This window comes from Myotis lucifugus, unplaced genomic scaffold (genome assembly GCF_000147115.1).
Source record: "Myotis lucifugus unplaced genomic scaffold, Myoluc2.0 scaffold_381, whole genome shotgun sequence".
Taxonomy (NCBI): Eukaryota; Metazoa; Chordata; class Mammalia; order Chiroptera; family Vespertilionidae; genus Myotis; species Myotis lucifugus.
Genome location: NW_005871429.1, coordinates 138,675 through 161,787, shown reverse-complemented (window position 1 = coordinate 161,787; position 23,113 = coordinate 138,675). Strand labels below are relative to the sequence as shown.

Genomic DNA, 23,113 nt, shown 5'->3' with positions numbered 1-23,113 from the left:
CAGAGCGGAGAGAGTGGGCGGGGTCGGCGGTTGGCGGCGGTTGGCCCGGGGAAGCAGCTGCACGTGCGGGGCGGGGGCGATGCGTCACTGACCGGTGAGGCGCGGTGGAGGGGTGAGCCTCCCTTCGGACTCTGCGGCTGGACCCCCCCCCCCCCCGCCCCCTTAGTACCTTCTGCCGCGAGACGGCCATTGGGAGAGGGGGGGTCACGACGCTAAGTGAGCAGGGGCGGCCCGCGGGCCGTTTTTCGCGGAGGGGGGTGTAGGGGAGTAAACGGGTCCTGCAAAAAGGAATGAATGAGGAAGAAGGGGCACCAGACTTCCCCGCGCGGCGTGCGGAAGGGAGCCAGTTGTGCGACGCGGAGGGTGGAAACCGGACAGGATAGGCCTGTCTCTCACGGGGCTGGGCGTCCTTTCCTCCCTTATTCAGGAGAAACAGGATGAATATGACTCAAGTCCGGGTTCTGGTGGCTGCCGTGGTGGGTGTGGTGGTCGCCTTTCTCTATGCCTCCATCCACAAAATCGAGGAAGGACACCTGGCCGTGTACTACAGGTGAGCGGCGTGTGCGGTCGGCTCGGGCTGCGCGCGCACTCCCGGCGGAGTTGTTGCCTCTGCAGCGTCGGGGGAGCCCTCTCCCGTCCTCGGCAGGGACTTCCGTCCTGGCTCTTGGGGGCCGAGGCAGGCTTTTGCAGAGCACCCTGCAGTTCTTGGACAATTTTAGTGCTACTGTATGTGTGTTTTGTGCAGAGGTCGAGTCCCTATCCCTTGTAAGCTCAATTTTTGCAGGAAAAAGTGAATGAAGGAAGGCAGTGGCCACTCCACCTGTAACTGAAGAGATGGGTAAATCGTTGTATCCCATACACCTGTACAGGCTTTCAGTTTGAACTTTACATGCCGTTTAGAAACGCCGGTCCTATTAGTGATGGTTCTTTACATCCCCCCCTCCCCCCTTAAAATCACCTAGTGTCTGGTTTTGACAGTTGTTATATCCCTGGACCTCGAGACACAAACTCAGCATTGACGGACCACCCTCCTCCCACCTTACCCTTTCTTCCAGGTTGAGGAAAGGAATTGTGTGGGATGTGTTGCTCTCTAGTTGGGCTCCAATGGCTTTTCCTTCAACGTGGTACCACCAGTTCCTTTTGACCTAGACACAGAGAGGGTAATCTGGAGAAATTGCAATAATAATGTATTTGGAGGGGCTTCAACTTCAACTTTTTGCTTGTTTCCATCATCCCCCCAAAATGATATTTCTACTTTTAAATCCATCCTGAGTCTTAGAAACAGTCTTCCCTATGAAACGCTAGTTTCAAATGCAATTTCAGTGATATGTCTTAATAGATGAATAACAGGTTAGTTCATATTTCCATCTAGTTCAGCATTGCCTTCCTGGTAGTAAAATCAAGGAAAGAGCTTTTCAACGTGTGGCTCTCAAAGAATTAGGGCTATATCTCAAACAGTTCATATTTCCTTAGTTATTTGTTATTAATCCTTTTCATACCTATTTATATTTTCAAATAGAAAGCTAAGTTCTATGAAGTTATTCTTCACTGTGTACAAAAGGACTTCTTTTTAATATTTGTCCCTCAAATGCCTTTTTTAAAAATAATTTCCAAGATGTGCTGTCATAGTTCACACATTCCAGAATTTGGTGAACAAGTCTACAGTAATATTCTCTCTACTTTTAATCTTATTCCCTCACCCTTTATTTTGCTATGCTACTTTTTCCTGTTTTTAAAAATAAACTTTATGCACCCAGTATTTTAATTGCCTTATTATTTAGGTAGATTAAAAGAATCTTGAGCCTCTGAAATTTTCTCCTTCCTTGAAAGTTTGTGTTATCTTCTTTTTTAACCTGGTGACTAAATGTATTATGTTTTGAACTGGTTAGTGTTAGTGTTATGCACAATCAAAATATAGCAACTGAGAGCCATTAGAATTTTTTACAAGTATTTTTCAGACCGTTAAAAACCATCGAAAATCCTTTGTACCTGTGAGCAGTGCTGGAAACCCAGAGGTATAGTTGTTCATCTTATGAAACAAGGTGTAACATCAGCAGTTTAATGTGATTTTTTTTACCTTCTTAGCTGCGGCAGATATTTTAGGGACTAGCAGTTGTTCATGTGTAATTCATATTAGTGAGGCTTTAATAGGTCAATAGCATGAGTAAGAGTGAATACTTATTACAGCATTTTAGATTTGGAAAGAGAATTTCTCTCTATAATTTTGTCAATTTGAAACATCTTTTTGCAGGGGAGGAGCTTTACTAACTACCCCCAGTGGACCGGGCTATCACATTATGTTGCCTTTCATTACTACGTTCAGATCTGTGCAGGTACGTGATTTCTAAGGAAGCCCCGACACTGGATAGACAGGCGTGACAGGAACAGTTGCCACATTTGTGGGTGGAGATAGGTTTCCTATTGCTTAATCAAATGGTGGTATTTACTTAAATAAGGAGTTAAAGTACAGAGTACAGTTGTCACAGTACAGGTGTCGCAGTACAGTTTGTGCTTTTGAACCACCTCACTCTCGAAGTTTGTTAGAAGTAAGAGCTCAGCAACTTGGAAGAACTGACTTCTCACATGTATATAGTGGTATGCAGCAGGGGTTCTGTTGCTGCCAAAATAAAAGCAGGTCTTCAGCGCACAACTATAAAAACAAACCAGTGATTACTGGTTTAGAACGGTGTTTGGTTTCCATAGGAGAAGCTCCTGGACTACTGTTAACATGGAGGATCTGAATTTTTATACACAGCTTTTCTGCCTCACATTTTTGCCTGGGAACATTAAGCACAATTTTATGTGGAACCTTAGGGAATGTTTTATTTTGATAGCATTTCAGAATATTTGAAGTAGCATCTTATCATTGAGAACAGTGTCTTGGTCGTGGGAAATAGTAAAATATCTTTTGACATAAGATGATAAAATAGGATTAGATTGTGACTGCTTTATCAGTATGATCATAAATCTATGGATTCAGAAGTTTGTCTACTGTCTGCTAATTTTTTAGGACTGAGGAAAATGTATTATAGTTAATCTTGGAATTTAAATCTAGTCTTCTTGATAAGTGAGAGTTTCATTATAAATACTTAAATCTTCCAGGTTTTCTTCCAAGTTGTTTTTCAGTGGCTTAGGGCAAGAATTTGTATCTGTTGAAGTGAAATGTGTTCTTCCGTTAGCTGGACTGATTTCTATATTTTCTCTATTTTATTCACTCTTGCCTTCGTTCATGCTGTCACCTCTTCTCTCCTCATCTTTCCCTTCATTTCTTCTTTCCTGTCTAAATCTTGCCAGCCTTCTTAAGGCTTATCGCAAATCCCTCTTTTAATCTATAGCTCTGAAAGTCTGTACTATAAATTTTGGCCTTTGGTCTTATTTCTTTTAATAATATTGTCTTGTTCTCTAAGTTTTTGTGTGTATTTTCTTTCCAGAAAATCTCGAAGCTTCTTGAAGGCAGGGATTGTAACCCATTTATGTTTCTGACCTTTCTACTTGTGAACATTGTTAAATTGAGCAGTAAGGTGTAGTGAACACATGGGGTCAGAAACCTGGAAACTTCAGTTCTGGCTCTAACACCAATTAATTATATGACTTTGCAAAAATCACTTCACTACTGTAGACTTCAGTTATTCCTTTGTGAAAGAAGGAGTTTTAATTACATGATCTCACCAACAGCCTAAACAGTTTATGATGATGTTATCAATGGCAGCATCACACCCTTAGAGATTAGGGTATTTTGTAGGTCTGTTCAAAGCCAAGCAAATCTATCTCTGCCTTCTTGGAGCTTAGTATGTTGAGTCACACTGATGTAGAGATATATAGAAGAGATACAGATAATAAACATTAAATAGGTTTTAGAGTTTAATTGCAGATATAACAAATACAATATATAGTTTGTATACACGTATACAGACAGTCCTCGGGTTACATCGGACTCGACGATGTACGTCTTTTCGTGGTTACATTGCCATCTCCCATTTATTTATAAAAAAAAAGTTCCATCATTTCGACGTATGTACATATGTGCTTTATGTTTTTTATTATTTATTTACCACAAGTAAAGGTCAGGAATTGTTATCTTTTAAATGTTTTTTACTGTTTCACTTCATCACTGCTATGTATGTGCTCCATGTGAGTGACGTAGATGCTTATGTAGGTGGGTTCTGAGTTACAGCAAAAATCGCGTTACGTCGTGCCATAGGAACGGATCTCCGATGTAACCCGGGGATCTACTGTATTTATATATTGCAATAAACTATCATACTTAATGGAAATGAAATTAGTAAAGAGATTTCCATGTCAACAATATACTTTGAATTTACAAAAAAAATTAAATGGTGGAGCCAGTGTGATTTAATAGGAATGTTCTTTTTTAATATGTGAAGCAGTAACATTCTAGGAAAAAATTATATTAATAAAACCCTTTTTAAAAATTGTTCTTATTCAAATGAGACATGAAATATTTACTTTTATGAAATTTTGGAACACATTAGAAGATACAGCCTTCTGTGTTGGTATAGAATATGACCAATGTTTTGAAGGAAATACAGTTAAATTGAGCTCATCTCTTCAACTTTTCTCTATCTACCTAGAACCTGTCACTATGTTTACCATCACCCTATTTCTCAACCCCTGAATTAAACTCAATTCTCTTTCTTCCTGGAATTTTATATGCAACCAGTTTTTTAATCCTTTCTCTATGATGACTCCTGGACTGACAGCTTTTAATTTCCACGCCCTTTACTAAATCAGCCTAAATAAATTAATACTTTAGCTTCCCAGCTGGTTTTCTTGCCTCTAAATATGATGGATACTGAGATTGGCACCACATATGAGCAAAGGAATTAAAGAAAAACATATTTTTGAAAGGTTTATTTTGTGGCTGTATATAAGATAGATTAGGGAGGGCTCAAGCCCCTCCCTCCCTCCTTTGAACATGCAGGGCCCTCTACCTAATATCGCCATGTTCACTTCTCAGAAAATCAACTTTCATCTATATCACCCCTTCTGCTGCAGGCAAGCCAATCTGCTTCCTGTCACTTGTACTAGTATGTACAGTTTGTTCTCAACTTTGTATATTTGAATAGGATATTTATTGAACCTAAAATGTTTCTCTGCCTCGTCTGTTCTTATTTTTCCCCCTGTAGACCTGACTTATAAATACTTCACTTCAGAGAGCTTTTCAACCTATCACTTTACTCTCTGCCATTTAATACCTAACAATTCCGTTTATACGCTGTTATTTTATACCTGTTATAGATTGCTTTGTAAGGATTTTATCTCCTGTGTTGGATAATGAGCTCTTTGGAAACAGGGACTATACTTTCTTTCTCCTTTGTATTCTATCAAGTAATATGTTGCTGAGTACTTCATAAGGTGCAGTGTGTCTGGAATATACATACTCATTAGGTATTCACCTATTGGAGGCCTTAGAGTGCAATAGAGAATCACTATGGATCCAAACAAAGGGGCAAAGTAAATAAATACCAGATTGTTGGAAGGAAGCACCGCTGGTGGTGGCAGTTCTGTTAAAAAGGAAATTGAACAGACCATTTGAGAAATTACTAGGGCCTAAACTAAAATATTGACTATATCTTCAGAGAAAAAGATTGCTTTTCAGTTCAAGGGTACCTTTGAGTTGTATGCATAAAATAGTTATCTTTTATCTTCGTCATAAGCAGTAATATTAGCAGTGGAATCAAAGTTCAGAGCACAAGTCCTCGTAGTAGTATCCTTGTGGGAAAGCCATGTAGTTTGTAATCCCAGGCCAGCTCTAGGCAAATAAGGGACTCTGAGAGGTTGAACATTGAAACATTCCTAGTGCATCCTGATTCAAACATTAACTGTAAAATATTTGTCTCAAAACTTTCATGTCTGCTGGGATACAAAAAGAAATTACTTTGGTAGCTAATCTTCGGTGACTAAAACTGTAATGGAGCGCTCCTATATTTACCTCTCAGTACTTCTCCAGAGGTTTTCCCTCTGGGACCCGTAGTTCTTTGACAATATGTGTCCTGAGTATTGAGATTTTTTTTCCTCCCCAGACAACACTACAAACTGATGAAGTTAAAAATGTGCCTTGTGGAACAAGGTAAGCTTTCCCCTCACTAACCAACCTCCCTTTAGTTCAGATGGAGTTTCTGTTCATAAGCTATAATCAGTTAAACATCTTTCAAACGGCATGACAGTAACTCCAGGAGTTTTCTCTTCTGGGCATTATATGAGGAAAGTCCTGTCTCCAACAGGAGCTTTTTATCTTAAGAGTCATTAGGGTGTTAGTGAAAAGAACCAGCAGACCTAGCTTCATACGTATATCAGCACTGCCACATCTGCTTTATTGAGTTTTGTTTTTTTAACTAGACTTTATTTTTTAGTGCACTTTTAGGTTTATAGCTAAACTGAGCAGAAAGAACAGAGTTTACATATACTCCTTGCTGCCACACATGCCTTTATTGACTTTGCTAAGCTCAGTTCCCTCATTTGTAAAAATCAGGTAATAAGACCTATCTTACAGTTATACCAAGGGACAGAATTAGTGTATATGAAGTGCCTAACCCAGCACTTGATCCAGAGTAAGTACTCAATAACAGATAGTTTAAAATGAAATCATCTCACCTGTCATCTGTAGTATTAAAAGCCATCTAGAGTTTCTGATTCAGTAGGTCTGGAACGAGGCCTGAGAATTTGCATTTCTAGCAGAAGTTCTCAGGTGATGTAATGCTATTTCTGGTTTTAGGACCTTACTTTGAAAATCGCTACACTAAAGAGTTTTAAGGAAAGAAAGGCAAGCAAGGCATATATTATTTCTAGAATATAATTAGTACATTGAATTGTATCAAAAGAATAATGTAAAATTGAAGGTATTTTTTAAATGCTTTATTTTAAATAACTAAAATATTTATTACAAGCCTATATAAAAGAGGCTTTGACATCAGTGGAAGGACACATGCTTTTTAAAAGGGAGCAAATTTCCTGTGTTTTAAGTTATTTGATAAGTTCTCTCTAGGTCTGTCTGTCAGTTTTTTTTTTTTTATGGATTCCCTTTAGAGATGACTCAAAATTGGCAGCTAGTGAGATTTTTGGTAAATTTCATGTTAATCTTTCTGCTTTCCTATTTTTTTTTCAGTTTTTTTTTTTTTTTTTTTTTTTTTTTTTTTTTTTTTTCTTTATTAGTGAGCATGTATTACTCTTTTCTTGTGGGGTGGGGGATGTCATTGTAGGTTGGTAGGAAGGCTTAGTTGTTTAGTTTCAAAATCTCTAATTTCATGTACCTCAAGTTGAAGTTCACATGTCCCTCATGGTAGCCCAGGAAGTATAGGAACCACTAATTAACAAGACCTATCTTTCTAGTGTGTCAGTTTTACTTGAGGAGCAAATTATTTTTATACAAGAATAAATATGGATAAAACATAAAAACTCTTCGATTAATTATTAAGATAAAGCAGGAAACCCAAAGGATTTTAGTGTGGCTGGCCTTCATACCTCCTGAGGAACCATTTTACTTGGTTTCTTGATGGAAGACTTTGAGAAGAGAACTGCGTTATCTGTTGGCCAGTTAATAAGGGCGAAGTACTAAGTAGCTTTAGGTTATAGGTTTGGTCTTCATATGAGCTGAATTGATCACAACAGTTACAGAGGTGAACCTTTGTTATGAGAGGAACTAGGTGAGTGTGTAGGGTTATTTGAGTAGTGATCAGTAGAGTCATTTTAATCAGTAATATATGTCTTTAGATTTTCCTTCTAAATTTCTATCTTGTGGGATATGTTTGATGATCTGGGATTATAATAGAATTTGTATTTGGCTCATGCTTTTTCCTTTTTTTTTTTTTCTTTAGCGGTGGGGTCATGATCTATATTGATCGAATAGAAGTGGTTAATATGTTGGCCCCTTATGCAGGTATGGTACTGATCTGTTCTGTTGTTTTAAAGTTATAATCAGAGTATAACTGAGAGATTCCCTGAAGAATAGAAAGGTACTTTTAAAGTTTTATGACCTCATTTATTTATATATGTATAGAAAAATAATCACTGGAATATTTTCCATTTCGAGAGAATGTTGGCAGAAATAGGTTACAAGTTCTAGACAGAGTTGACTTTTCTGCAACTGTATGGGTTACTCTTTGTTTTTAAAGAGCAAGACAGTCATTGATTATTTCTAGAATTTCTAGAAAGTAGCATTTTATCCAGTCAGGATGAGAGATCATTTTCATGCATGCTAAAAACCTATAATTGATTAAGTCCTAGGCCACATTGATTTGTGATCATAGAAAAATCTTTTCTGGTTGTGAGTTATGCTATTACTTGCAAAGCAATCTGAAAGTCCTCATTGTGGGGAAAACATTTTCTTGGTAAAAGATGAAAACCTAGAGATGGAGTGGGTACTGTTAAAAAAACTTAAGAAAATCAGTCTTTGTTTGGTTTGAACCCTCCCCCCAATTATTTTTGTAGCAGAATACACATAAAATAAATCATCTTAACCATTTTTTAAGTGTACAGTTCAGTGGTATTAAATACATTCAGATTGTTGAACAACCGTCACCAACTCTATCTTGATAACTCTTCATTTTGCAAAATGAAACTCTATAAACATTGAACAATAATTCCCATTTCCCCTTCTCTTCAGCCCCTGGTAATTACCAATGTCCTTTTTAAGGTTGAATAATATTCCATTGTATGTATATACCACATTTTGTATATCCATTCATCCATCAATGGACATTTGGGTTGCCTTTACGTTTTAGCTGTTGTGAATAATCTATGAACATAGATGTACGTCGGTCTCTTTTAGTGGAATGATCTGCCATTCTACCTTTATCCTTATTATTAAAATTGGCATGCCCAGTATGTACAGGAGACTGTATTTGTCGAAAACAATTTTAAAAGGTGAAGTTAGAACCTTTTCCCTAAGGAGTTTTTATTTTACTTAAGACATAATACCAAATATATATTGGAATGTAAGGTCATGCTAAATTTCATGTCACTGGATCAGGCACAAATAGCAAAAGGATTTCATACCAGAGAACAGGCTGTATTACTGCCAAGTGGATTTGGATTCTGTTTTTCAGTGATTAAGTATTTTCATTGTCCTTTTTCATCTACTTTCCCTAGCAACAAATCAGTGGGATGAATTGTGATTGGAAAAATAGAAGAAAGGGAGATTGCTTTTCTCTAGCCAAAGATAAAGAGGAAACTATTGGTTCACCAGTTCATTTAGAAATGACCAAGCAAATGAATTAGTCAACAAATATTTATTGGTGGCCTGTCTATCAAGGAAAGGCTAGTGGAGCAAGTCCTTGGGTCTGAACAGAGAAAGCAGCATGTGTTGTTGTTGTTTTTTTGATTTTTTACTTTTCAATTACAGTTAATGAACAATATTAGTTTCAGGTTTACAACCCAGTGATTAGACATTTATATACATTACAAAGTGATCACCCCGATAAATCTAGTTCCCATCTGACATCATACATAGTTAATAAAATATTATTGACTATATTCCCTATGCTGTACTTTACATCCCGATGATTATTCTGTAATTGCCAATTTGTACTTCCTAATTCCTTCACCTTTCTCACCCATCCTCCAACCCCCATGTTTGAATAGTAAAGCACAGGTTAAGGTATGGTCTAGTACAGGGGTGGGCAAACTTTTTGACTCGAGGGCCACAATGGGTTCTTAAACTGGACCGGAGGGCCGGAACAAAAGCATGGATGGAGTGTTTGTGTGAACTAATATAAATTCAAAGTAAACATCATTACATAAAAGGGTACGGTCTTTTTTTTTTTTTTTTTTTTTTATTCATTTCAAACGGCCGGATCCGGGCCGTAGTTTGCCCACGGCTGGTCTAGTAGATGCCCTTAAGCACATTTCTGAAATGCTCTGTTTCTCAATTTCCTCAATTAGATTTTTTGTGATAATTAAATGCTAATATATGTAAATTGCCTGGCATAAAGCCTGGCCCAATAAATGTTTGCTTCTTTCCCTTCTAGCCTGGTATCTTTTTAACAGCCTTTAAAAACTGCCTTTTTGAAAATGGTCTTCTGCAGCTGCTTCCTTCTTTTATTCCCACTGTTCCTTTACTTAAGGCCCTCTTCACCTCTTAGCTAAACTTTTGCTTTGTAGTAATTGCTTTACACTTTCCTGCCTCTGATCTTTGTGCCTCCCAATTCATCTTCATACTGCTGCCAAAGTACAAATCTGATTGTGTCATGCCTTCGCTTGAAAACTGTCAGTTCCTTATACCTCTAAGATATGTATACTCTTCTTAGTATGGAATTCGAAGTTTGCCTACTAGAATTATAATATCAGTGTAACTTTTACCTTGGCTGAATTAGGAGATACATGAGTAAACATGGATTGTACCTCTCCTTCAGTGTTTGATATTGTGAGGAACTACACTGCAGACTATGACAAGACCTTAATCTTCAATAAAATCCACCATGAACTGAACCAGTTTTGCAGCGCCCACACACTTCAAGAAGTTTACATTGAATTGTTTGGTGAGTATCTTATTTGTTTTGAATATGTAAGTAACCAATTGGAAATCTTGTTCAACTCGTTTATGGATGCTATAACAACATTAGTAAACATGCTATTTGAGCATGCCTTCTGAATTTAAAATAGAGCAATTGTGTTTAAAATATTCTTTATCTTAACACATTTCGTACCACTCAAGAGTTTTCTCATGTTTCACGCCCCATCTGTTAAGGACCGCTCATGAGTGTTCTCATTTTTCACGCCCATGGAAAAAGGAGCGAATCTAGATACTTATGTAAATTTTGTTTGGTCCCTCTTCATAGAGGAAAATGTTTTACGCAGTACCATACGTTAAAAAAGTACTAGGAACTTTAATTGTTTAATTGTTTTTGTAAATAAAAATGTTATAATTATTAAAAAACAACACCTAAAGTGCATTATGATGATTTAAATAACGTGCAGTTTGCCCAAAAACGTGCGGTCCCTGGCATATGTCTTAGAGATTTCTATGCGGTACGCAATGTGTTAAGCTTAAATTTCTTATGATTAGATTAATTAGTTGCTCAGACAAGCTGTTTTAAGAATGACAAAATTAGTGCACTGAGGAGGTGGACCCTTAGCCTGGCCTGTGCCCTCTCACAGTCCAGGACCCCTCTGGGGGAGTGGCCCTAAGCCGGCAGGCGGACATCCCTCTTGCAGTCCAGGATCCCTCACTCCTTACTTCCGGGCTCGCTGCTCCTTAGCGCTGCTTTGGAGGCCAGAGAGGCTCCCGCCATCACTGCTGTGCTCACCAGCTGTGAGCCCAGCTTCAGGCTGAGCACTGCTCCCCGTGTGGGAGTGCACTGACCACCAGAGGGCAGCTCCTGCATTGAGCATCTGCCCCCTGGTGGTCAGTGCACGTCATAACGACCAGTTGTTCTGCCGATTGGTCGATTGCATATTAGGGTTTTATTATATAGGCTATCCATTTTCTGAAATGCATAATACATAACTATATCCTGTTTTTACTATGATAACTTACTAAAAAATAGCTTTGTTGCTATTTTAATAGATAATTTAGGGAAATTTAGAAATCTGTGTCCTGGAGTTTCCCAAGACCCACCTCCAGGTTTGATGATTTGCTAGGAGGTCTGACAGGACTCATTATATCAGTGGTTCTCAACCTTCTGGCCCTTTAAATACAGTTCCTCATGTTGTGACCCAACCATAAAATTATTTTCGTTGCTACTTCATAACTGTAATATTGCTACTGTTATGAATCGTAATGTAAATATCTGAAATGCAGGATGGTCTTAGGCGACCCCTGTGAAGGGGTCGCGACCCACAGGTTAAGAACCGCTGCATTATATAGTTGTACTCTCAGCTAAGATGCATTAACAGCAAAACAATAAAGCACATGGGTGAAGTCTGAAGGAAACCAGGCACGAGCTTTCAAGAGTGTTCTCCCAGTGGAGTCAAGCAGCATACACTTAATTACTCCAGCACTGAATTGCGACATTTGTGAAAATGTTGTCTACTTAGGGAAGCTCATTGGAGACTCACTGCCCAGGATTTTTACTGGGGGGCTGGTCATACAGGCACCCTCTGCATGGTATATATAAAAATTCTAGACTCCCAGAAGGAAAGCAGGTATTTGGCATAAACCACATTATTTGTATAAACAATTCAGGTACAGTGAGTTATTCTTATCAATTATGGGGTTGATGGAAATCCTCTCTAAGTCCCAGTTCCCAGGTGACAAGCCAAGGCTATCTTGCAAACAGGTTTTTCTAAGGATGGCAGCTTCAGGCCTCCTACATTTACTCTTTTTCTGCATAAATTACCTTTTTTGTTCATTCTCGCCTGACAATATTTTTTTCCCATTGATTTTGAGAGAGTGGAAGAGGAAGAGAAAGAGAGAGAGAAACATCAGTGTGAGAGAGACATAGCAATTGATGGCCTTTCGCATGCCCTCCCGCACCTGCAATCCAGATACGTGCCCTTGACTGGGAATCAAACCCAAGACCCTTTGGTGTGCGGGCCAGCGCTCTAACTATTTAGCAACACTGGCCAGGGCTGCACAAATAACTTTTCATTTATAACAGTGAAGGCTCTGACCAGTGATTGGGTTGTTGCAATTGGCTCCTTACTTCTTCCTGGAATTCTTAGTGAATTTCTTAGAGGCAGGCATAGGGATGGTTAATCAGTTTGGAAATCTACCAGTTGATTCATCAATGATTGACAACTATTGGGATGGTGTCTGAGAAAACTGTTCTGTCCTGATTTGTCACGTCACCCATCTTTATAATAATGGTGAATGTACTGTTGAGGTGGATCCAAAATTCATGAGTTATAAGGCCAAATGAAGTGACATGTTTGTTGTCCATTTTTGTGGGCTTCAAAGACCTTCCTGTGAGCCATTCCACCCACCTTGTTCTCTTTATTTTTAAATCCAAAGTAATAGGCAGAGGTCCATGGAAATGAAATTTAGTTATTTGAATGTTTGGGGTAAAGATTGAAGAAAAAAAAAATTTTTTAAATGAGAATCAGGACATGTGTTGAGAATCAGGACATGTGTTAATTAAAAACAATGAATTGATATTAGCGACCTAGATTCTCTATTTATTGGATCAACTTAATTTCTTTGATAATTCCTCACACTTTCTCCCACACAAGAGGAAAACTAAATATATATGATATACATATATTTGTTTATATATATGTATATATGTGAAGCACTTGAAGCTCTATGAAAGAATAGTACCGTGGGAACTTTAGGTCTAATAATAATTGGTTTTGTTTCAATATTAAGACAATGTAAAAAAAAATTTTTGAGTGTCATGAGAGTTGTTTTTGGCTTCAAAAACAGATCAAATAGATGAAAACCTGAAGCAAGCTCTGCAGAAAGATTTAAATGTCATGGCACCAGGCCTCACCATACAGGTAAGCCTTTTTCCTAGAGAAATTCTCTGGGAATTTTGAGAGCTTTGAATTTAAAGGTCCTTTTATCATTCTGTTTATTCTGCAGTTATTTAGTTGAAGTGCTATAGTGAGTTATAGAATACCTTTCTCAGTTTGACTTTAGATCTCTGCCAAAATAAAATACTCTTAGAGCTAATCACGAATTCCTAGAGGGAACAGATAAGCTGAGGCTCTTACAAGGAAATAAAATACACATTCTGCTAGTGTGAGGCATTACTAAGTTGCAGTAATGGTTATAAATCAGTGTAAGAGTATCCCTTATGAAAGGAATTTGAAGTATAAGGTTTGGACAATAATTCTACACAAAGTAGATGTCCTGAAGCATTAATTGACAGGCAAATTGATTAGGTTATTGCTATAAGAGTTTAAGAGAACATTTCAGGAGAGTCTGCCTAGAAATGACTGTGATTGAGTTGGGATTTTAGGTATGTCTGGAATTAATAGGACTTATAGGGGGGAAAGGAGTAAAGAAGGTATTTCAAGTGGGTGGAATGCCCTGAGTAAAGAAAGGCAAGGTAGCAGCTGAAATAATGGTGGTGGTAGCAGCAGTGGTGGTGGCAGTGGCAGTGGTGGCAGTGGCGGCAGCAGTAGCACTGGGAGATAGAATGGTGAGAGGCTATATGCCTGCTTTTTTTAGTCAGTAATTTTTTAGATTTAATTGAAATCCATTAGTGGATTCTAAAATCAGTTTTAGTGGGTCATGACCAGCATTTTAAGTAAAATGGAATTAAATAGGAAAATAAATCAGTAAATGCCATGTAATAAGTTTAAGTCATTCTGTAAAATTTTTGTGTTACGTAAGTATGTGGGTAGGTTTTTGTATTGGGTCTCACTGTAAAATGTGTTTTTTGCTGTGGTCATATCATGGTCAGTAACATTTGAAAGCCTTGGTTCTGGATCTGGATTACCCGAGAAGTGGTAATATGGCTTCTCCAGTGTTCTTTCTCAGAGTTACTAGGAGATCAATTGATCGTGTGCTGAACGTTACTGCAGCTAAAGATGAAGCTTTGTTTGGTGTCACATGTCTCAAGTGTCTGTCTCATTGCTACTGAGAGTGTGTATTCACTGTTGCGTGATCGTGTGTTATCACATAAACAAGACTGGAAAGATGGCTAGCATTTTTCCTATCCTCATTCATATTGCGTCATTATCTCTGATGGGTGCCTGAGGGGGAGCCACCAAAGTTAAGGGGTCATTTGAAATGTCCAGAGTTAACTGCAAAATTCTCTTGGTTGTACATTCAGTTGTGGCTGGAGTAGTTTTTCAGGTTTAAAGATAATAAATGTGAATATCACAGTCTTAGATTCTGTTCAGTTTGTTACTTGGAGATGTAGCTCATTCTTTTTAACAGCTGCCTAGAATTCCTTGTCATTATTATATAACCACTAGAGGCCTGGTGCACGACATTCGTGCACTGGAGGAAGGTGTCCCTCAGCCGAGCAGGGGTCCTTAGTGCTGCTGTGGAGGCGGGAGAGGCTCCTGCCACCACTGCTGTGCTCGCCAGCCATGAGCCCAGCTTCTGGCTAAGTGGCGCTCCTCCTGTGGGAGCGCACTGACCACCAGGGGGCAGCTCCTGCATTGAGCGTCTGCTCCCTGGTAGTCAGTGTGTGTCATAGCGACCAGTCATTCCACCATCCTGTCGATTTGCATATTAGGGTTTTATTATATAGGACAGTGATGGCGAACCTTTTGAGCTCGGCGTGTCAGCATTTTGAAAAACCCTAACTTAACTCTGGTGCCGTATGACATATAGAAATTTTTTGATATTTGCAACCATAGTAAAACAAACATTTATATTTTTGATATTTATTTTATATATTTAAATGCCATTTAACAAAGAAAAATCAACCAAAAAAATGAGTGTGTCATAGGTTCGCCATCACTGATATAGGGTTTCCCTGTTCTCCCCCCCCTTTTTTTGCTGTTAGTAAACAATAATGTAGGGAACATTCTTGACACATCTCCTTATATGTAAAAATTATCTTTCAATTGGCTGTACAATTCTACATTCTTACCAGTAGTATGTGTGAATACTTATTTGTCTTCAACTCATTAGATTTGAAGCAATCAGATGTTAATTTTTGCTAATTGGCTGATAGATTTGAAGTTATCTCTCTCTTTGATTTGCATTTCCTTAGTTATTAAATGAGGGTGAGCATCTTTCTAGTTTTTATTTTTGTAGCCATTCCTATTCTCCTCCCTGAATTGCCCACTTATCTGTTAGATTTTTTCTTACTGATTTGTTAGTAATACTTTGTATATTCTGGATATTTTGTACACATGTTATGCAGTATGTTGTAAAATATTAGATATTAGGAAAAAGATGAATAATAACATGAAATTAACCACTAATCTTACTATGCAGAGATAAGAGTTTGTTGTATCTTTTCAGATTCTTCTTAATAAGTATATTGTTTATAAGTATAAATAATGTTAAACTAAAGTAGAATTATGCCATAGCTGTTTTTTTCACTAGCAGTATATATAAGCATCTTTTCAAGTCAAAAATAAAGATTTGCTGCATTATTACTTTTAATGGTTTTATTTAATTAATCTCTATGGCTTCCAATTTTTACTACTGTATGCATCTTTAATGACCAAGCTTATAAATACATCTTTTAAAATCCTTTCCTTAGGATAAGTTCTTAAATGTAGGATTGACAGGTCAAAGTGTATGCCCTGTTTGGCACTTTTTGATACATAATGCCAAATTGCCTTTCAGTAAAACTAGCAGCTTATACTCTCTCATCAGCAGTGTTAGCGGAAATTTCTGCCAGAGGAGTTTCATTATTGATATTTTTATGGCCTATCAGGTACCTCAATTGGTGTATAAGTTTTAAAATTGGGAGCATAGTTCCCAGTCATTGTGTCTCAGTGGTTGAGCATCGACCCATAGGCTTGATCCCCAGTAGAGGGCATGCAGGAGGCAGCTGATCAGTGATTCTCTCTCATCATTGATGTTTCTCTCTCTCTCTCCCTCTCCGTTCCTGTTTCTGAAATCAAGAAAAATATATTATAAATAAATAAAATTGGGAGCATAGTTTATGGCTTTTATGTAAACACATCATCATTTTTGTTTCTTTTAGAATTTCTGACCTAGGTTATAAACTCATATGCCAAATTAAATTAATACTCATGAATTTAATGAGTCTTAATGCTGTTAAATATGTAGTCCTTTTTCTAAGCATTGATGTATGCAAATGATTCTTGGTGAATTCACCGTCTTTACTAATTTTTTGGTTAATTTCCTTAGGGTGATGTGTGTGTGTGTATGTGTGTGTTAAAAACATTTAACATGAGATCTACCCTCTTTACAAATTTTTAATACATTATTATTGACTATAAGTAAAATGTTGTACAGCAGATCTCAAGAACTATTTATCGCCGTAACCAGTTTGGCTCAGTGGATAGAGCGTTGGCCTGCGGACTGAAAGGTCCCGGGTTCGATTCCGGTCAGGGGCATGTACCTTGGTTGTGGGCACATCTCCAGTAGGAAGTGTGCAGGAGGCAGCTGATCAATGTTTCTCTTTCATTGATGTTTCTAACTCTCTATCTCTCTCCCTTCCTCTCTGTAAAAAATCAATAAAATATATTTTTAAAAAAAAAGAACTATTTATCTTGCTTGACTGAAACTTTATAAATTTCCTTAGATCTTTTTAGTTACATAATTATGCCAAAAAAAATCTTGATTTTGCCTTCCACAATCTAGTATTTCCCAGTCCCCAAATCATCCTATTTTAATTCTTTTTTTTTTAAATATATTTTATTGATTTTTTACAGAGAGGAAGGGAGAGAGATAGAGAGTTAGAAACATCGATGAGAGAGAAACATCGATCAGCCGCCTCCTGCACATCTCCTACTGGGGATGTGCCCGCAACCAAGGTACATGCCCTTGACCGGAATCGAACCTGGGACCTTTCAGTACGCAGGCCGACGCTCTATCCACTGAGCCAAACCGGTTTCGGCCTATTTTAATTCTTTACTTAACACTTCTAATTATCTGAAATTCTCTTGTTCATTTATTTGCTTTTTGTTGTTGTCTGATGTGTTTTCTCCTCCTTAAATTTTAAATTTTATGAGAGCAGTCTTGCCTTGTTTATTGATGTGTCCAAGGTGCCTAGATCAGCAGCACTTGGCACAGACTAGGTACCCAATTATTATTTGTTTTCAAATGAATATTCTCTGTAACAATTGCTATTTTAATTTTTCCCTTCTCATTTTTCTTGAACAACTACTATGGCAAATTAGAGTGGTGAAAAATAACATCCTTGATATTTATTTAGTGGTGTGACTATATTATATGCTGACTTTTGGTTTAAAATACATGTTTATAACCCAGGGGTCAGTTTCAACAGATAAATTTATTTCATCAGTTTGTGGGGTTGTTTTTCTCCTTACTCCATGTGTATGTTAATTTTGGTCAGTGTCTTTGGATATGTTTTTATTTTTAATTATTTTAAAATATGTATACACACACACACACTTTATTTATTTCAGAGAGGGAGAGGGAAAGAGAGATGGAAACATCAATGATGAGAGAGAATCACTGATCTGCTATCTCCTGCACACCCCCTACTGGGGATTGAGCCTTTGACCAGAATTGAACCCAGGACCCTTCAGTCCACAGGCCGACGCTCTATCCATTGAGCCAAACAAGCTAGGGATTTTTTTTTTATTTCTTAAATCTCATAATGCAATTTATTCATGGTATCTGTTACAAGTCTTTATAATTTCACATATTTGAAAATGACAAGATTTCCCAAGATTGGCAAGCATGTAGTATGTTCTTCAGCCTCATATAGCAAGATAGACATCTATAGAAAACAGTTCTATTTTATGCTTCTTTTTGTAAGACTAAAAAGATAAATGGCTAGTCTCTTACTCAAATGCAATATGACAATGCTTTTCTTTGAATCATATTAAAATGTGTTGGAAGTCATCAGTATTTCTGATAGTCACATGGTGAAATCTGGCATCTCTCACCAATTCTGGTTCTAAATTTTTTTCTTCTGGATATCTCCATGAGTTGTTCCGTATGGTCTTACAGGCCTCACTTTCAACTTGTAATGAGTGTTTTCACCACAGTTCCCAGTTTCTTAAGCCATTTCACCCTAATTTTTGTAATAAGTTATGATAGTTTTCAAAATTATGTGCAGATTTGACTGTTCACTTTCACGTAAGGAAGGCTATGTTGCTTAAACATTGTAAAAAGTCTTTTTTCCAATGCCTTAAAAGAAGGGCATATGCTTAAAGTCTTTGTTGCTTAAAAGTTTAGCCAGTTTAATAAGTAAATGAATGAATGAGTGAATAAGGAAGGAAGGGAAGGGGGAGGGGGGAAAAAGAAGGGAAGGGAAGGGGAAAGGAAGGGGAGGGAAGAGGAAAGGAAGGGGAGGGGAGGAGGGGGGGGAAGAAGCCCTAGCCAATGTGGCTCAGTTGGTTGGGCATTGTCCCATGCATTGAAAGGTTGCAAGTTTGATTCCTGCACATGCCTTGGTTTCCAGCTTGATCCCTGGTAGGGGACGAGCAGGAGGGAGCCGATTGATGTTTGGCTCTCACATTGATGTTTCTCTCCCCTTCTCCCTCTCTCTCTAAAAATCAGTTTTAAAAAAAAGTAAAAGTTTGAGTTTTCAGAGGAAAATTAACTTTCAGATCAGCAAAGTGTTTTGTGTATGCTTGCAGTGTAGGAGGGAGTGAGGGATGTTTAACTAGTAAAACCAACATGTCATGAGAGATCAAGTCCTATATGTAGAAAAGTCAGCCTTCAAAAACTACGCTTCCCAAGTATGTCAAAGTACACTGGTTAGGAAAACAAAGTTTCTAGCAAAAAGTGTCTACAAAGGCAAGTAGACTTTGTTCTAAGTGAGATTCTAGAAAGAATATAAGCTATTAATTGGTATTTGTTTTCCTTCTGTCTTTGGCTGTTTGTTTATAACCAGTACTGAGTGATTGCTGGTTTAGAAAGTGGTAAATTCATTTACTCCTCACTGTGTTAAGTTGCATGTACCCACCTGGGTGTTTTGTTTTCATTTTTGTTTTTAGTTGTTTTCTACTTAACAATTTAAATCTGGGAATTTTACCTGTCTTTTATTTCTTTGGTTTGCAAATTGGAAAAGGAATCAAAATATCCAACTAAAGAGCTTTGTGAAAAGTCTTTTAAGAGAGAACTTTTTCCCTACAGAAGTTTATTTCCTCAACTGGTAGAATGGTTTTCCTGTAGTCAGGCTTCTTTTTCAAAAAAAAAAAAAAACAAAAAAAAAATCAAGAAGCAGCTTATCCTTGATTATTGGTGTGATGCTGAAAAGTAGATTTTTCTCGTGGGATCCCCTCGGGTGTTAGTAGGCAGCTAGCCATGTTGTAGTTGTTTGTTAGTCTCACTTGAGGAGCTCTTCTATAGAAGATTTAGTTTGAAGATTCATTTTTCAAATATACTTCGGCTTTTTCACTTTTATTTTTTAGGCTGTGCGTGTTACAAAACCCAAAATCCCAGAAGCCATAAGAAGAAATTTTGAGTTAATGTGAGTAATGTGCATGGGATCCCAATATTTTGTTTAGGGCCGTCTACATATTAATATACCAGTCTGAAGGAAATGTCTGTGTGAGATATAACACTCTGGGGTGTGTTGTGTGTTTATATTCCATACTTTAATTCTAGTAATACAGTCAAACCTCGGTTCTCGAATATCTCCCATCTTGAACAATTTTGGTTCACAGAAAATGTCTCAGTTGTCAAACAAAATTTGGGTTCTCAACCCAACAACCCTTTCATGATCAGTTACTCATCTCTTAGGCAACAAAGGAGAGAATGTGCAATTTTGGGTCATTTTACCGAAAAACCTCCTGTTAACATCTCAGGAAATTGTGCTGTGAATATTTTCATGTTTTTTGCTTTTGTGGCTGCTTATTATTATTAAACACATACAGTAAGTCACCATGGGTCCTAAGAAATTAAGTGATAGCAGCAAAGTGAAAAGGAAAGTTGTGAGATCACGACAGAGTTTTCAAAAGACATAATTGCAAAGCATGATATAAGTGTTTGCATGTCTGATCTGTATATTTCATTTCATTTCTGTTAAATTTTTCATTTACATTTCATGTCCTTTTTGTTTTTATAGTATTTACTTATAGCTTAAACAGTACCTTAGACATGTACTGTATGTATGTAGCAAAGATTAAAACAGAATCATTGAGGGTCTGGAACAGATTAATTCAATTTACATTATTTCTAATGGTAAAAAATATTTTGGTTTTCTAGCAAATCTCTTCTTGAACAGCCTTCTGGAACGAATTAAGTTCCAGAACCGAGGTTCCACCGTATTGCCTATTCTAGTGTCCTAATTCTCCCTAGACTCTTACTAGTTTTCTCTCTATGGACATTTCAGGAGCAGCTTCAGTGACTAAGGGTGCAGGTGGCTGTAGAACTATGGTTGGAAGCCTAAGGAGCTATAATTGTGTTGTGAATAATACCTTGAATTAAATATTAATAGGGGAGAAAAAGAGTTCTAGCTGTTAAGGTTGAAGAGAATGCCTACATTTTGTTACTGTGTTATAATGATAAGAATAGACTCCTTATTGGTATAAGGTTTGGTCTGTATGTGGTTGTGTATCTAAATTTAGACCTGGGTCTTTACAGTTTGCCCCTGGGGAAGCTTTTCCTGAGTTGACTCCTGAGTATTATTTTCTTTTTTATGTGTCCAGGGCTGATTGGGTATGAGAAGTTACTTTCTTGACATGAAATTAGTTTCTAAGTGTTTTTAGAAGATTCTTTTTAGAGGAATACCTACCATAGTCAAAATGGCAATATTATTCTCATACGACAGTACTGAGAAGAAGAAATAAGTCTAGAAAATTTGGCTGACATGTTAAGAGGAAAAATATGAAATGCTGGAAAAATAACTTTGTAAAAGTTGGGAATACAACAGATGTATAAATACAAGGGGTCCAACATGTAATAATACTAATACTTTATGGAGTGATATACTTCTAAGTCCTATTGTTCCTCAGTCTATCTTTTATTATGCAGAGTTTTATTTTCCCTTTTTCATTGTAGAAAAGGAACTCTTTTTAAAACTAAAGCATTGCCCGGCCGGTATTGCTTAGTGGTTGAGCATCGACCTATGAACCAGGAGGTCATGGTTCAATTCCTGGTCAGGGGACATGCCCAGGTTGCTGGCTCAGGAGGTAGCTGATCAATGATTCTCTCTCATAATTGATGTTTCTCTTTTTCTCCCTCTCCCTTCCTCTCTGAAATCAATAAAAATATATTTTAGAAAAACACAAAAAACTGTAAAGCACAGAGTGCCGCGCTGAATAGATCATGGGTCTGATCCATTCATAGAAAAAAATATTTATTTAAGGCTCAGTATGGTGTTAGGCTTTCAATATGGTGGCTTTTGGTGATGGAAAGATGAATACTATGTGTTCTCTGCTCTCAGATTCCTCATAGTATCCAGTATGTCATTTTATGTCTTCATTAGTGTTGGCAGGAGGAAAGGCGAGAGCTTTGGGTAAATGTTTTGGGGAAATCATTGGAGTTACTTTTCAGATAATTCTGGATCTCTCCTAATTTTATAGACTATTGGATTTCCAGAATTAAAGCCATCTTGAGATCATCCAAGCTAACCGCTCACCTAATAGTAATTTTTAAAATATCATTCCTACCATGTGGTCATCCAATTGCCACTTGTGCATACTTTAGTGATAGGCCAGCCATTTCTATTATTAGAAAACTCAGATTCTTAGAAAAATTTTTCTTACATTGAGCCCCAGTTCACCACCTAGTAAACTGCCATCTAGTTATACAGCAAATAAGGCCACTGCACAAGGGTGTATGCCTGAAGAGGGACTGAAATCCAGCCCCATTCTACTTGCAAAACCATGCACCTGAGGACTGCATCTACCCAGAAGTTGGTGCCTTTTGCTAATTGGCCCAGAGATGCTGTATGGCAGCGGTTCTCAACCTGTGGGTCGCCAACCTGTGAGTCGCAACCCCTTTGGGGGTCGAACAACCCTTTCACAGGGGTCACCTAAGACCATCGGAAAACACATATATAATTACATATTGTTTTTGTGAGTAATCACTATGCTTTAATTATGTTCAATTTGTAACAATGACAATACATCCTGCATATCAGATATTTATATTATGATTCATAACAGTAGCAAAATTACAGTTATGAAGTAGCCACAAAAATAATTTTATGGTTGGGGGTCACCACAACATGAGGAACTATATTAAAGGGTCGCGGCATTAGGAAGGTTGAGAACCACTGCTGTATGGGCTAGCCAGAGGCCTAACAACAAAGGAGCATTTATATACTCCAGATACTTCCAAATCACGGGCCTTTCCATCATACAGTTAGAGGAAAACGTCAAGTTAAAATTCAAAGGTGCTAAATTTGATTCCTATCTCTAGGTAACTTTGGGCAAATCATTTAACATTTCAATCTCAGATTCATTATATATAAAACTAGAGGCCCGGTGCACGAAATTTGTGCGGGGGGGGGGGGGGCTGTCCCTCAGCCCAGTCTGCACCCTCTCCAATCCGGGACCCCTCGGGGGATGTCCGACTGCCAGTTTAGGCCCCATCCTTGGGGGATCGGGCCTAAACCAGCAGTTGGATATCCTTCTCGCAGTCCGGGGCCACTGGGTCCTAACCGCTTACCTGCCTGATTGCCCCTAA

General features: G+C 37.8%; 1 protein-coding gene across 11 annotated transcripts in view; it reads left to right on the top strand.

Moving 5' to 3' along the window:
- The first annotated feature begins 26 nt into the window (after window positions 1-26).
- Window positions 27-23,113, top strand: part of ERLIN1 (ER lipid raft associated 1) — a 37,549-nt gene continuing 14,462 nt past the window's right edge. For 2 of the 11 annotated variants that reach the window (XM_023743228.1, XM_006101717.3), the window contains exons 1-8: window positions 100-216; window positions 428-550; window positions 2,252-2,333; window positions 6,045-6,091; window positions 7,836-7,897; window positions 10,371-10,496; window positions 13,322-13,395; window positions 19,891-19,949. In XM_023743228.1, coding sequence (XP_023598996.1) covers window positions 438-550; window positions 2,252-2,333; window positions 6,045-6,091; window positions 7,836-7,897; window positions 10,371-10,496; window positions 13,322-13,395; window positions 19,891-19,949 — 563 coding nt within the window. In that variant the 5' untranslated portion in view covers window positions 100-216; window positions 428-437. Of the gene's footprint in view, window positions 217-414; window positions 551-2,251; window positions 2,334-6,044; window positions 6,092-7,835; window positions 7,898-10,331; window positions 10,497-13,321; window positions 13,396-19,890; window positions 19,950-23,113 lie in introns of those variants that run through there. The other 9 variants (XM_014467107.2, XM_006101716.3, XM_023743233.1 and 6 more) reach the window with 9 other exon arrangements.